This window comes from Arachis ipaensis, chromosome B10 (genome assembly GCF_059453495.1).
Source record: "Arachis ipaensis isolate K30076 ecotype BB chromosome B10, ASM5945349v1, whole genome shotgun sequence".
In the NCBI taxonomy this organism is placed as follows: domain Eukaryota; kingdom Viridiplantae; phylum Streptophyta; class Magnoliopsida; order Fabales; family Fabaceae; genus Arachis; species Arachis ipaensis.
The window spans coordinates 4532682-4545127 of NC_142435.1; the positions used below are offsets into that span (position 1 = coordinate 4532682).

The 12446-nt window shown below is 33.7% G+C and overlaps 1 protein-coding gene across 1 annotated transcript; it reads right to left on the reverse strand.

The window, feature by feature from the left end:
* Positions 1 to 1602: 1602 nt before the first annotated feature.
* Positions 1603 to 3368, reverse strand: LOC148578986 (uncharacterized). Its single transcript, XM_088487940.1, has 2 exons — positions 2795 to 3368; positions 1603 to 2156 (listed from the first exon to the last, which is right to left on the reverse strand). Exons 1-2 carry the CDS (start codon positions 3366 to 3368, stop codon positions 1603 to 1605), a joined length of 1128 nt encoding a protein of 375 aa, XP_088344066.1.
* Between the last annotated feature and the right edge of the window lie 9078 nt (positions 3369 to 12446).

The following is a 12446-nucleotide window of genomic DNA, read 5'->3' on the forward strand; positions in this document are numbered from 1 at the left end:
GGCCTGCTGGGTATGACGAGTTCAGCTGGCCATTGGCCACGAGGTACCATTCTCAGACTTTTCTGTTTCAAGTTACTTTAATTAGTTCCATGCTCGCTTATAATATTATACTATTTTGTCACACTTTTAAGACGCTGTAACACCTATGTGAGATACAGGTGGTCAGGTCTCAACCCGTCTGGCAGCGAGAAGGGACCTAGAGTGCAGATGTGGAGGCTGGGAATAGACATGTTACAGGCCAGGGATGTGAGTATACTAACCGCAACTCGTTTAGTTAATTATTAAAGCTTTATGACTTCGGATCATGATTTGGTCTGACAATGTTAAAATCCTTGTGCAGTTCATCTGGATGCCCTATAGCTACCCCGACGTCCTACAGGTTGTGCATCCGGAGGTGTTGGAGCCTCGTCATACCGCGTTATGGTGGTCTATGACATCACTGATATATTTTGCTGTGATCGAGTGGCATCAGGTAGATAGGGTATTACCGCAGTTCGACGGAGTCCAGCACCGTCCCCATTCCGCCCTGAACATCGACTTTCTGATGTCGAAGGACGGGAGAGGAGGTGATCGTTGGTTCCCGTACAGCTTGTAGTTTTGGCATCTTCATTAGGAAAGCCGTGCGGACCACGTTCTCCAGTTCGATGTTGTCGCAGACCCTGGACCCTCACATGACTTCTTGGACTGGTGGAGTCAGCATGGAAAGAGGTTCTTGTCACCAGAGATGTACCTGGGGGATCCGAGAGCCGTTCCTATTCCTGTGGAGGCGACGCAGAGGGGTGCTGGGCGAGTTCCTGATATGGATCGTGTTGACGACGTGCCGGATAGGCGTCGAGTTGAGAGAAGAGCTCGTGTGGGGACACGACGGAGCCAGCGTGAGTGGAGGTGGCTGGACCAGGCTATGGACGAGGATGACGCGGACGGTCGACATGGAGGTAGACGACGAGGGCGTGGAGGCAGATGGAGAGCGCGTGTGGGGGATCACGATCACGGTGATCATGGTGACGACGACGACGACGATCAGCACGGACCTGTCGGGGGAGACGCTGGAGGGCATGCTGGAGTTGGGGGTGTTAGTCCCATCATGGCGGGCATGGTGGAGAGTGGTACGGCTCCGGTATGGGTGATGTGGCTGACCAGGGGGATGGTGGACTTGGTTCAGGGCCCCTAGGCGATTACTTCGTTGGTGTGCCCGTCCATGATCAGACACTTCAGGAGAGTACGACATGGGTTATCCCGGGGACGATGTTTTCAGACTTCTTGGCCGGTGATGGTCTTGATGCGGACTTCCGCGACAGTGAATTCCGAGTTATCCCTGTCGTACAAAGTCACCGTGAAGCACATCGCCGTCTTCAAATTGGCCTCAATACACTTCACCAGGTGTTGACTGAATTGTTGTCTGGTACCCAGGTGGGCCTCAGCCTCTCTCCTCTTGCAGACAAATAGTTCGGCCAACCTTCCGTAAGTTGCCTTCACCAGCAAGCACACAGGGAGGTTCCTGACCCCCTTCAGGATTGAATTAAAACACTCAGAGATATTTGTCGTCATGTGCCCGAATCTCCGACCCTCATCACGATGCTGTGTCCACAATGAATACTCAATTCAGTTCGCCCACTCACACATGGCAGGGTCTTCAGACTGTAGAATATTAAACCAGTAATCGAACTCTACCTCGGTCTTAGCATACGCTGCATTCACAAGAAGCCTCCTTGCGTCTTTACCCTTGAAGGTTAGGGCAAAATTTGCTGCTACATGTCGAATACAGAATGCACGGTATGCAGCTGGAGGTAGCCATCCTCCATCGGGAGCCTCAAGTGCGGCCTTGATGCCGTTATGCCTGTCCGATATAACCAGCAGACCCGGCTGAGGTGTCACGTGCTGACGCAGGTGGGAGAGAAAGAAAGACCAGGACTCGGCATTCTCACACTCGACTAGTGCGAATGCAACTGGTAGAATGTTGGAGTTCACATCCTGTGCAATCACGATGAGCAACGTTCCCCCATACTTGCCATACAGATGGGTGCCGTCAATACTAACCAACGGCTTGCAATGATGGAATGCCTCGATACATGGTGGAAACGTCCAGAACAGTCGGTGAAAATAAGCTTGAGACTCGTCCAGCTGTCTCCCAACTCGAACAGGGCTCGTCCTAAGGACTGCAACAGTACCAGGCATCGTCAACTGAACTCCTAACACCCACCTAGGAAGCGCGTTATACGACTCATCCCAATCACCATAGATGTGGGCAACGGCCTTCTACTTCGCCAGTCAGACCCTCCTGTACGTCGGCCTAAACCCAAAGTGTGCGGCCGTGGCATTTAAGAGAACCTTGATGCATACGGATGCATCAGCCCTAACCATTGGCATCATGAATGCCAAAATCACATGATAATCCAAACTCCTGTGGTCACTGGAGATGGAGGTCGCTAGACACGTATGTGGTCCGTTGTACCGTTGACCTCCCAAATGCCCTTGCGCTGCCGGAGACTTAGCCGAATCAACCATGTGCATCCATTTCCAAACTCAGAACACTTCCCAACATACCGTTGATAATCAGACTCCACCACCTTGTACTGTACCCCCCGTTGGATGCTGTAAGTCTTCACACTTAACACGGCCTCATCTTTGTCCTGAAACTGCTGACCAACTTGAAACTCTATCAGACCTGCAGACCCTTCTGCATCTCTAGCGCCAAATCCAGCAGGCTCCCCAGGAACCCCCTCCTGCCTCATGGCATCCAAGTCTAAAGATGAAAAATGTGGAGGATACTGCTGTGTGCCAGAGCTAGAACTACCTCCCGCCCCAGCAGGCTCACTCGGTCCGATATCGTCGCCATTGTCATCAGCAATGATATCCGGCTCCACATCATCGTCCTCTGGATCATCCAACAATGCATCTCCAAGACCAGCCGGTGCAGCACACTGTAAAGAGGTCGGCACATAATCCCCTATTCCAACCTCGCCACCTCCACTTCCGTTGAGATCCACTGCGAACGAAGGGGAGGCGACAGGTTGGACCGGAGGTTCATACACAGGGACGGAGGAAGATGCACCCGCAGGTCTGGAGCTAGACCCAGCTACCGTGGCTACAGTGGGGGTATGCCGGTTCGAACCCCCCGAGCTGGATACCACGTCAACCAACTTCGCCAACAATTCTGGTGTCTTCACTTCGGAAAACTGCCGGCGACAACGAAACAAGACCTGCAAGTCCTCATCACTACCGATCGTGAAATAATCATACTTCACGATTTCTTGGAGCACCGAAATTGGAATGCGAAAGAAAAATTTCTTAACCCGTTTCACGCCTTCCAGACCAAGTTTCTGCAGTACAGCATTAACAAGGTCATCATAGCTCGTCGAAGGCCTCATGAAAATACTCAGAGGATCCTTATCAGTGAACTTCACACTGGATCTTGTTTTCTTCTTAATCGATCCTCTGTGGTGAACCAAGACTACAAAACTCTCCTCACTAGCCATTTTCCCCCTCTAATGAGATCTATTTACGTTCACACCATATATATACACCACTGGGCCTTTATAATTCGAACCAGCCTAATTCGAACTACACATTGTGTAATTCAAATTAGCCTGTTTCGAATTACGTAGGAGGGCATGTTTGGGAGTAATTTGAATGAGTCTGATTCGAATTATTGTGTGTGTGTAATTCGAATCAGGTAGATTCGAATTAGTGTGAGTTTCATCCAGGGTATAATTCGAACCAAGTTATTTCGAATTATGTAAGAATGGGGTCGAATTTACTTGATTCGAACTACATAGAAGCATGCATTAGTTGATTCATGAAGCATATTTTGATTTGGCTGATTTCTATAATATTTTCATCCCCTTAGCTTAATTGAGTGTTTTGTCCATATTTTTAATCTAATAGTCTAATACTATATTTTTTCATTAATCTTTTTAAATATCATTAATTAACTGCTAATTAAAACAAAATAAATTATATTGGTTATGTAACCTCGCTCATTAATACAACACATATAATTTGAGATAATTTTAACTATATATTAATCTATAAATAATAATAATTTTTTGTTTTTTACAGTATTTTTAATTAAGAGTTTGTTACTAATCAATAAGTTATTATAAATATAAAGTAAGAATCGAATTTTCGCATTTACTTAAATAAATTAGTGAGTTAACTACAATACCATCCAGAATGAACAAACTTAAATTAGTCAGATAATTAACTCATTCATCAGTTTAAATATGTGTTGGGATTCGAATTTCATCTTGTATATACATCAATTTATTAATCAATAATAAATTTTTAAATAAAATTTAAATTCATAATAAATTAATCTTTATTCTATTCTATTGAATTAGAAGCCAAAATACTGCGAAAATCCAAAAAAACTTACCAACCGAAGTTTATTCTGAAAATAGTAATAGTAATATTTGTGTTTCTTCTTTTACAAAAGCAGTATAGTGCAGCATTTTCGGAAGGATGCTGGTAACCAAAGGTCCAAAGTTAATTCGGTGATTGAGATTCAAACCCCACAGGGGGCTCCACCTTCCATCTTCTGTGGTCCTAACTCCTAACTAGCAGGTTTATACACCGCAATATCATCTTCATATCCACAATATATGTTGAAAACTGTACCTCAATATTTTCAAACGTGTCTACTTATTTAGTGGGTCCAAATGTTACAAAAAGGGTTTATACCTAATATGGTAAAAACTCAGATGAGGTCGATTTCACGTAAAGTTGATACTTGAGAGCCGTTAGATGAAAATTTAGTCAAATCAGTCAAATCATTTAACGGTTCTCCGGTATCAACTTCACGTGAAGTCGACTGCACTTGAGTTTTCATTTTATAATATAACTAGTGTATGTTCCCGTACCTTGTACGGGATAATACATAAAATTATATTAAAAATTTTATTAAAAAATTAAATAATATATATAATAAATATTATTATAAATATTTTATAAAGTTATAATTAAAATCAAACTCTTAAAATTTTTAATATTAAAATATTAAAAATAATTAGTATTTATCTTAATCAATTTGAGTTTATTAAGTGATCATCTCACTCGTCCGCTTAAACAACTATTAGGAGTTAGAATCTCGCCTTGTGTATATAGCAATCCATTGGCTAGCGATAAACCCTTAATAAAAGGAGTATCAATACGTGGTTAGACTTGGCAGGAATTTTCGAATACGCAGGTACCCGACCCGTCTGTACTCGGATGAAAAGGGTAATAACTTGACTCGAGTCGGGACAGATTTTGCTTAAGACAGGTATCGTCGGGTTTAGGGTGTACCCGCCCCGAATATATACATATAAACACTTTTTAGTAATTAGGATTTGTCTCACATCACATGATTCATAACTTCAATCTATACTCTATAGCCATGCAAGATAAACTCAATCATCCTCACCTAAAATCTTCTTCTTCTCGACTTCTTCACAAAAAAACTGCATAGCTCATGTCATGTTGTTGCTGAGTCCATCGCCGCTTACCTATTCACAACTCCCATCTTCCTTCAAAGCCAGAGACGAACCCACGTTTAATATAGAGGGGGCATTAGGCCCCACAAATTTTTTTGAAAAAAATTAATACTTATATACATATATACTACTTATTATATTATATTTGTCTCAAAATAAAATATAAATAGTTCTTTTGTATTTTATGTTAAAAAATATTTTGTTAAACTTAACACATAATAATAATTATATTGTTAAATTTGATTTAGTATGAAAAATAAACAAATACACTCAAAAATTAGTGATAATTAATTATATTATATTAGTTAATTAATTAATAATTAAATTAAAACTTAGTTTTCTAATTAAATACAACTTAAATTATTAGTGATTTTTTAAAAATTGTTTAAGATAAAAAAATATATTATCTATGTATTAATATACTGTAATTATTTTGGTTAAAAAATTTATTTATACTATAAAAATTATAATAAGTAGATTTGACAATTATAATATACTGTAATTATTTTGGTTAAAAATTAGTTATACTATGTGTATGAAATTATATTTTTATTATTTTAAATATTATAATAATGATTGTGTGTATATTTCTAGTTCTTATCAATATGTATTAGATAGTTCTAATTTTAAATTTTGAATATATCTAAACCAATTTAGATTGATCAAGTGATCAACTTAGTCGTCCGCTTAAATAAGTATTGAGGGTTCGAATTCTGTCTCGTATGTATAGCAACTCGTTGCCGGCCAATTATAAATTCTTAAATGGAATTCAAATTCATGACGGATTAGTCCTTAACTTGTTGAATATCGTGGGAAGCAAAAAAAATATCTATACCTAAATTTTATTATATTTTTGTCCCCATTACTAAATTTTTCTGGGTCCGTCACTGTTCACAGCTTATGTCATCATCGCTGCTCATCCCGTTACCGTCGTTGTTAAGTCCGTCACCACCATTCTCATGCCGAGTTTCTTTTCTCTAGGTAAATTTTTCTCTCTCTCTCTCTCATTGTGAATCTGTTAAGTTCTTCTATTCAAACATTGATATTTAAATTATAAAAAAATTGATTTTCATATTTTATAAAATATCATACTGGCGGTAATTGTAAATATGACGCTACTTAAAATTAAATAAAGTAACATAGATAAAACAAATAAAAAAAATAAAAAATTACTTAATCTTGTATAAAATTTACCTATAAAATTCTGTACCAAAAAATGAATTTAATTTTAGTATACTAATAATATAAAATATTTTATATAATCATTCAATTCAATTAGATTTATCTATTTAGGTCATTATTAAAAATAAATTTAAGATACTAACATACAATTATTTTAAATTAAGCAACAATTATCAATACTATATAAAGGACACACTATTCTACTAAGAATGATTGCCATAAAGAATAATTTTCCAATTTTCTATACTAATATTAGAAAGTTTATATAATACTATATAATAATACTATCATTATTAATACTATATGATATCAAAACAAAAAAAAATCACCGTGCTAATATAATATTATTAATATTATATAAATCATCTTTGTATTTATTTTTCTGTACGTATATAATATTTAATTAACATATTAAGACATATATAATATTTTGTTAATACATATATAATATAAAGTGATTTACAAATTATTATTAATTCGTATATAATGTATAATTAAATTTAATGAATTCAATTAGAATAAACAATAAATTATTTATTTTATTTTAGACTTTATAAATGAATAAATTAATTAACTAATATAACAAATTATAATTAATGTAGTAAAATTAATTAAGTAATATATATTATAATAAATTATATTAATATTTAAATATCTAATCAAATCAATTAGCTGATATAATTAAGTCATGGTAATAAATTGTATTGAATGAGTTAAAATAATTAAATCGGGAAACACTCTCCAGAGCATGCCACGTCAGCTCCATCATTAAGTGCAGACATCCGATTTTTATATAATAGAATAGATAAAATGTTAATAGATTATTTTTTTTTTATTTATTCAAAAAATAAGACAGTTTTTTATAATTTAAAAATCTCTATTTGATATTTAATTATGTAAATACAACAATAATAACAAAGTCTTATCCTATTAAATAGAATTGACTACATGGATCAAACAATGTCATTAAACTCTATCATATATTATGTCTACATGTATTTTTAATTATGTAAATAATTAATTTAAATAATTTTTAATATATTAATAGATCATCGTTTAAATAAATTGTTTAGACTAATTATTTAAATATTTAAAAATCAATCAGATAATTATTTAAATAATTAAAAATCGAATAGAGGTTTTCAAATTATAAAAAATCATTTTATCTTTTGAACATATGACTAGAAGACTGAAAAAATATATTTATTTCAATATTTATTATTTTTATTTTATTATTTTAGAAAGTAACGGAAGGAATTAACATAAACATAACATTATAACCCGTCGGTGGTAGTTATTTTCGTCTGAACAAAAAGAAATAATGGTAATCAATTATTTTAAATTCAAAATAAAAAGTTAAACTTTAAAAAAATGTGTTTAAAATATACGCACAAAGCAATAAAATTAAGATAGAATTATAATTAATAATTAATAATAGATGATAACTTGGAACTTTTTCTTTTTAATATTGTATTACTAGAAGTGAAATCCTTCATCATGAACCAAACTATGTGTTGAGCACAACTATGGCCATTTACAAAACGTCAGTGACGTTTTGTGTTTCTTCAATTAAAATAATATTTTTTATTACAAAACGTCAGCGACGTTTTGTTCTTTCATGATTAAAAAATTTTTTTTATCGCAAAACGTCAACGACGTTTTGTGTTACTACCACAACCGTGTAGAACACCAAAATGATCAAATATTTTTGTATTTCACATTAAAATTATTCATATATAAAAATTTTAGCCGATAACTTGTTACTTGTCACATAATTTTTCTTGATCTTATTTAGAAAATGTATAACAAAAAATTCACACTTTATATCTCTTATTATGATCTAAAAATAATGATTGAATAATAAGAGGGGCCTAAATAAAGCGATACATCCCTTTTTCTTTTTCTTTATCAAATTCAAACACAAAAACCTATTGTTTAGTGAAAACATATTTAATTTCCTAATTAATTTTGTCATTTTAATTTGAGAGTCAATGATATCATATAGTGTATCGAACGTAATAACATTTTTATTTTATTAAAAAAAAATGGTTTTTTATAGTATCTTTTAATTTGACAGCCCAATGATTAATCCGTCACAGATCTAAACTTCATTTAAAGGTTTATTGCTGTCTCGCTGATCAATGAGTTGCTACATATATAAGGCACAATTTAAACCTCTAACTTACTTAAGCATAATAGTAAATTAATTACTAGATTAACCCAATTTAATTTAATTTTATAAGAATTTATGTATAGATAAATCCAATCAAATTTATGTTTGAAATTGTCTATATATGTAACTGAAACATGTAAATTTTAAACAAAAAATATATGCAGTGATTTATATTAGTCGGCGTCTTAACGATAAATTTTTAAATAAAATTTAGATTTATAATAAATTAATTTTTTATTTTTTTAATATATACATGCCCTAAAAAAAAGTTAAAAAAAATATATTAAAAATTTAAATCATTCTAATAAATTTTCTAAGAATAATTATTAGCCCAGTAAGAAATCTCTAACATATCTCGCACAATATAACTGTTAAAAAGTTTCTTCCATCACTGTATTTTCTCTAAAACTAAAACTTTCTATGAAATTTGTTTGGTGTTAACCGTTAACAGATGAAAAATCTTTGGAAATGTACACTAAAATCAGTCACTAAAGTCAGTTATTAGTATAAAATATATGCTAAATATAAATACATATTTAAAATAAAATATTTATATATAAATACATTAGTGACTATTTTAATGACTAATTTTAATGTACAGATAGTTTCTAAAATCTCCTTCCACTTAGACACCCAAAAAAATCTCCTCAAAGAGAAAAGGACAAACTAAACGTGATGTCATGTAGCTGACTTCAGCATTATAGGTCATTCGGGTAGTTAGTGATTTAGTCTCACTTCCCCAATCAAATTACCAATATGACATGTGAAACCCTAAAACATGTAAAACAATAAGCATAGTTTGAGAAAACCCTAAGTATATTTTATTTTTAGTATTTTTGGTTTTTACAATTTTGCAAAAACAGTGAAGATAATGATTTTTTCTTTAAAAAATGTTGGAAAAAAAGTACATAATAATACAGTAGTACCTTTACACATTAAATACATAATGATTGAACTCTTTTTTTTTTGTACTTATCTTAAGAATCACTATCCGAGTAGTTCATTGGTTAGCATATTATTATTAAGAAAGAAAAAAGAAGGAAAAGAAAAGAAACTCGTTGTCAATACATTAGCCACACAAGTGTTACAAGTAGAAGCACATAATGTTATAAAATATCATGGTTCACCAACATTCCCGTCAAAGATTCATCGAGTACACCATAATCTAGAATAATTCAATCCACAAGCAAACCAACTAAAAGGTGCTTTAACATAATTATTGACTTGCTCCTTTAATTTGATAAATGATATCTTTCTCATAATCATTATTTTTGCTCATGAACTTAAACTCAAATTGCTTATAATTCATGACTGATATTTCTACACAATACGTTTAATTAAGCTACTAAATAGTAGTTGTGATTAAAGCAATTCTTTCACTAACAATAAATTTTTAAATAGAATTTAAATTTGCAACTAATTTGTGACACAAAAATATTTCACGGAATCCTATGAAGTACGGACATTTCGTTGAGTTGTCGTGTCCGCGTGTCGGACACATTTCGGATACGACACTCACCGACATTTGTTCGACACGCGTGTCTGTTGTGTCCAACCATATCTTAATAAAAAATAAAAAAAATTTTCTCCGGAAATATCTGGACACACCTAAATACCATCACGTGTCAGCGTGTCCTGTCTTATTCTTAACATATATTTTTAAAATAAATTTAGATATAGTATATATTATTATTTATTAAAACAAAAAATATTTTAAATACTTGATATAATTAAAATAATACATTAAAAATAATTAAAGATTTTAATTTATATTTTAATATCAATAAAATATCAAAATATCATTACAATTTATTTAAAAAATACTTTATATTTTATATGTATGCGTGTCCCCATATCATGTAAGATTTTAAAATTCGCGTGTCGGCGTGTTTCGTGTCGTGTCGTGTTCCGTGTCTATGCATCATAGACAGAATCTAAAAAATGGTATTCATGTCGGATGAAGATTCCTTTTCTCTCGTGGCTGAAAAGTATCACCATTGTTAAAGGAAGAAGAAAGAGAAAAGGAGAATCCGAGAACCCAGTAGTAACCCCATCATCCTTCCCCTGCCTTAGTGCCTTTAATCAAAGCTGCAGGAAATGGGGTAGTGCCATTCGTTTCATGGGCATATATGTAAGATTTGATTTGATATCATTTTTATCACTTGTCTTTTTCTTTCTTCATAAGTATGTATTTATATGCTATACATACCAAATTAAAGAGTTGCACTACTCACATACATATCACTATATGAATGAATCTTATCTAAAATCTCGTCCAAGGGCATAAAGCCAAAACTTCATCCACCCCTTTGTCAGTGGGACCCCACTCGCTCACTCTTTTCACAATAATATCTATCTTCCCAAATCCGGAAATCCCACATCAAAAACAAAATTTTTGTATAAATTTTGTGAATCCATCTTCTTCTACCAGCTAAGATCATTCATAGCCAGCTATAAAGGAAAGTAGGAGACAAGGTCTCACAAAAGCATATTCATCATGTGTTATACACGTCGTGTAGGGTTACTTGGGCCATTTTTCTTCTTCTAGGTGGTTACAATTTACATACTTAACTTATAATCACAGCTATTTACTGTCACAAATAAAAAATAAAAACTATTGGACATATTTCCTCCCTAACAAATTGTTTATCAATGACTACTCATATTAAATTATCTTCATGTGAAGATGATAATTAAGAACTATTCAATAATTTGAAATATTTAATTAAATTATTATCTAATTATTTTCAATTATTATCTCTATATGAAGACAATTTCACAAGAATAATTACCTTATTTGTCAATTACCTTATTTGTCACTTGAAATAAGTCTGCAATGTTTGTAATTCAACATATTTAAATGTAAATTGTGTCTAAATGTATTGATTTATGAACGGAGTCAATTTTCATAACAACATATATAGTGGTTCTTATGAAGTTTAGACCATAGTGACTACAATAGTGGGTGGTGGCTTATTTTGTTGTTAAATTCAGCGATTAATATCTTAAGTTTCAAATTTTACAAGTCAAACAAAACTCAACAGTTAGGTTGTTGTCTCAACATAAATGAGACCATGTACTTTCGTGTCTATGTTTTAATAGACATGTATACCAAAAACAAACTATGTTTTAATAGACATGTATACCAAAAACAAACGCTGCCTTATTGATCAATCAAACTTAAAATTGACTATTACGTGACACCTCCCAGTTTACAAAATTGTTTTGATTAAAACAAAGTTGGCAGTCTTCAATTCACTCATCCAGTTACAAGGCTTCCTAATTTGGCAACTTGGGTTAAAACAATGTGGTTTAGGTCCACCGTCACTAGAGGCAAGGGTAGCACCAAAGGAGGGACCAACTAGCAAGGTTAAGATGGTGAAGATGGTGAAGCTGGCAAAAGCGTGGTGGCCGGAGGTGGGGAGTCGTAATGGGTGGGGATGGGAGGAAAGGGGGTCTGCTAGTAAACAAAGTGTAACCTTGAAATTGATACATAGATATTATATGCCTTATGCCTGTGTCATATTGACCAAGTCCATCACAATCTTCTCGAGATTGTAATGCATCATGCAAAGGGACCAAAAGACACATAGTTTTCCAGAAATCTGCTTAAGAACTAA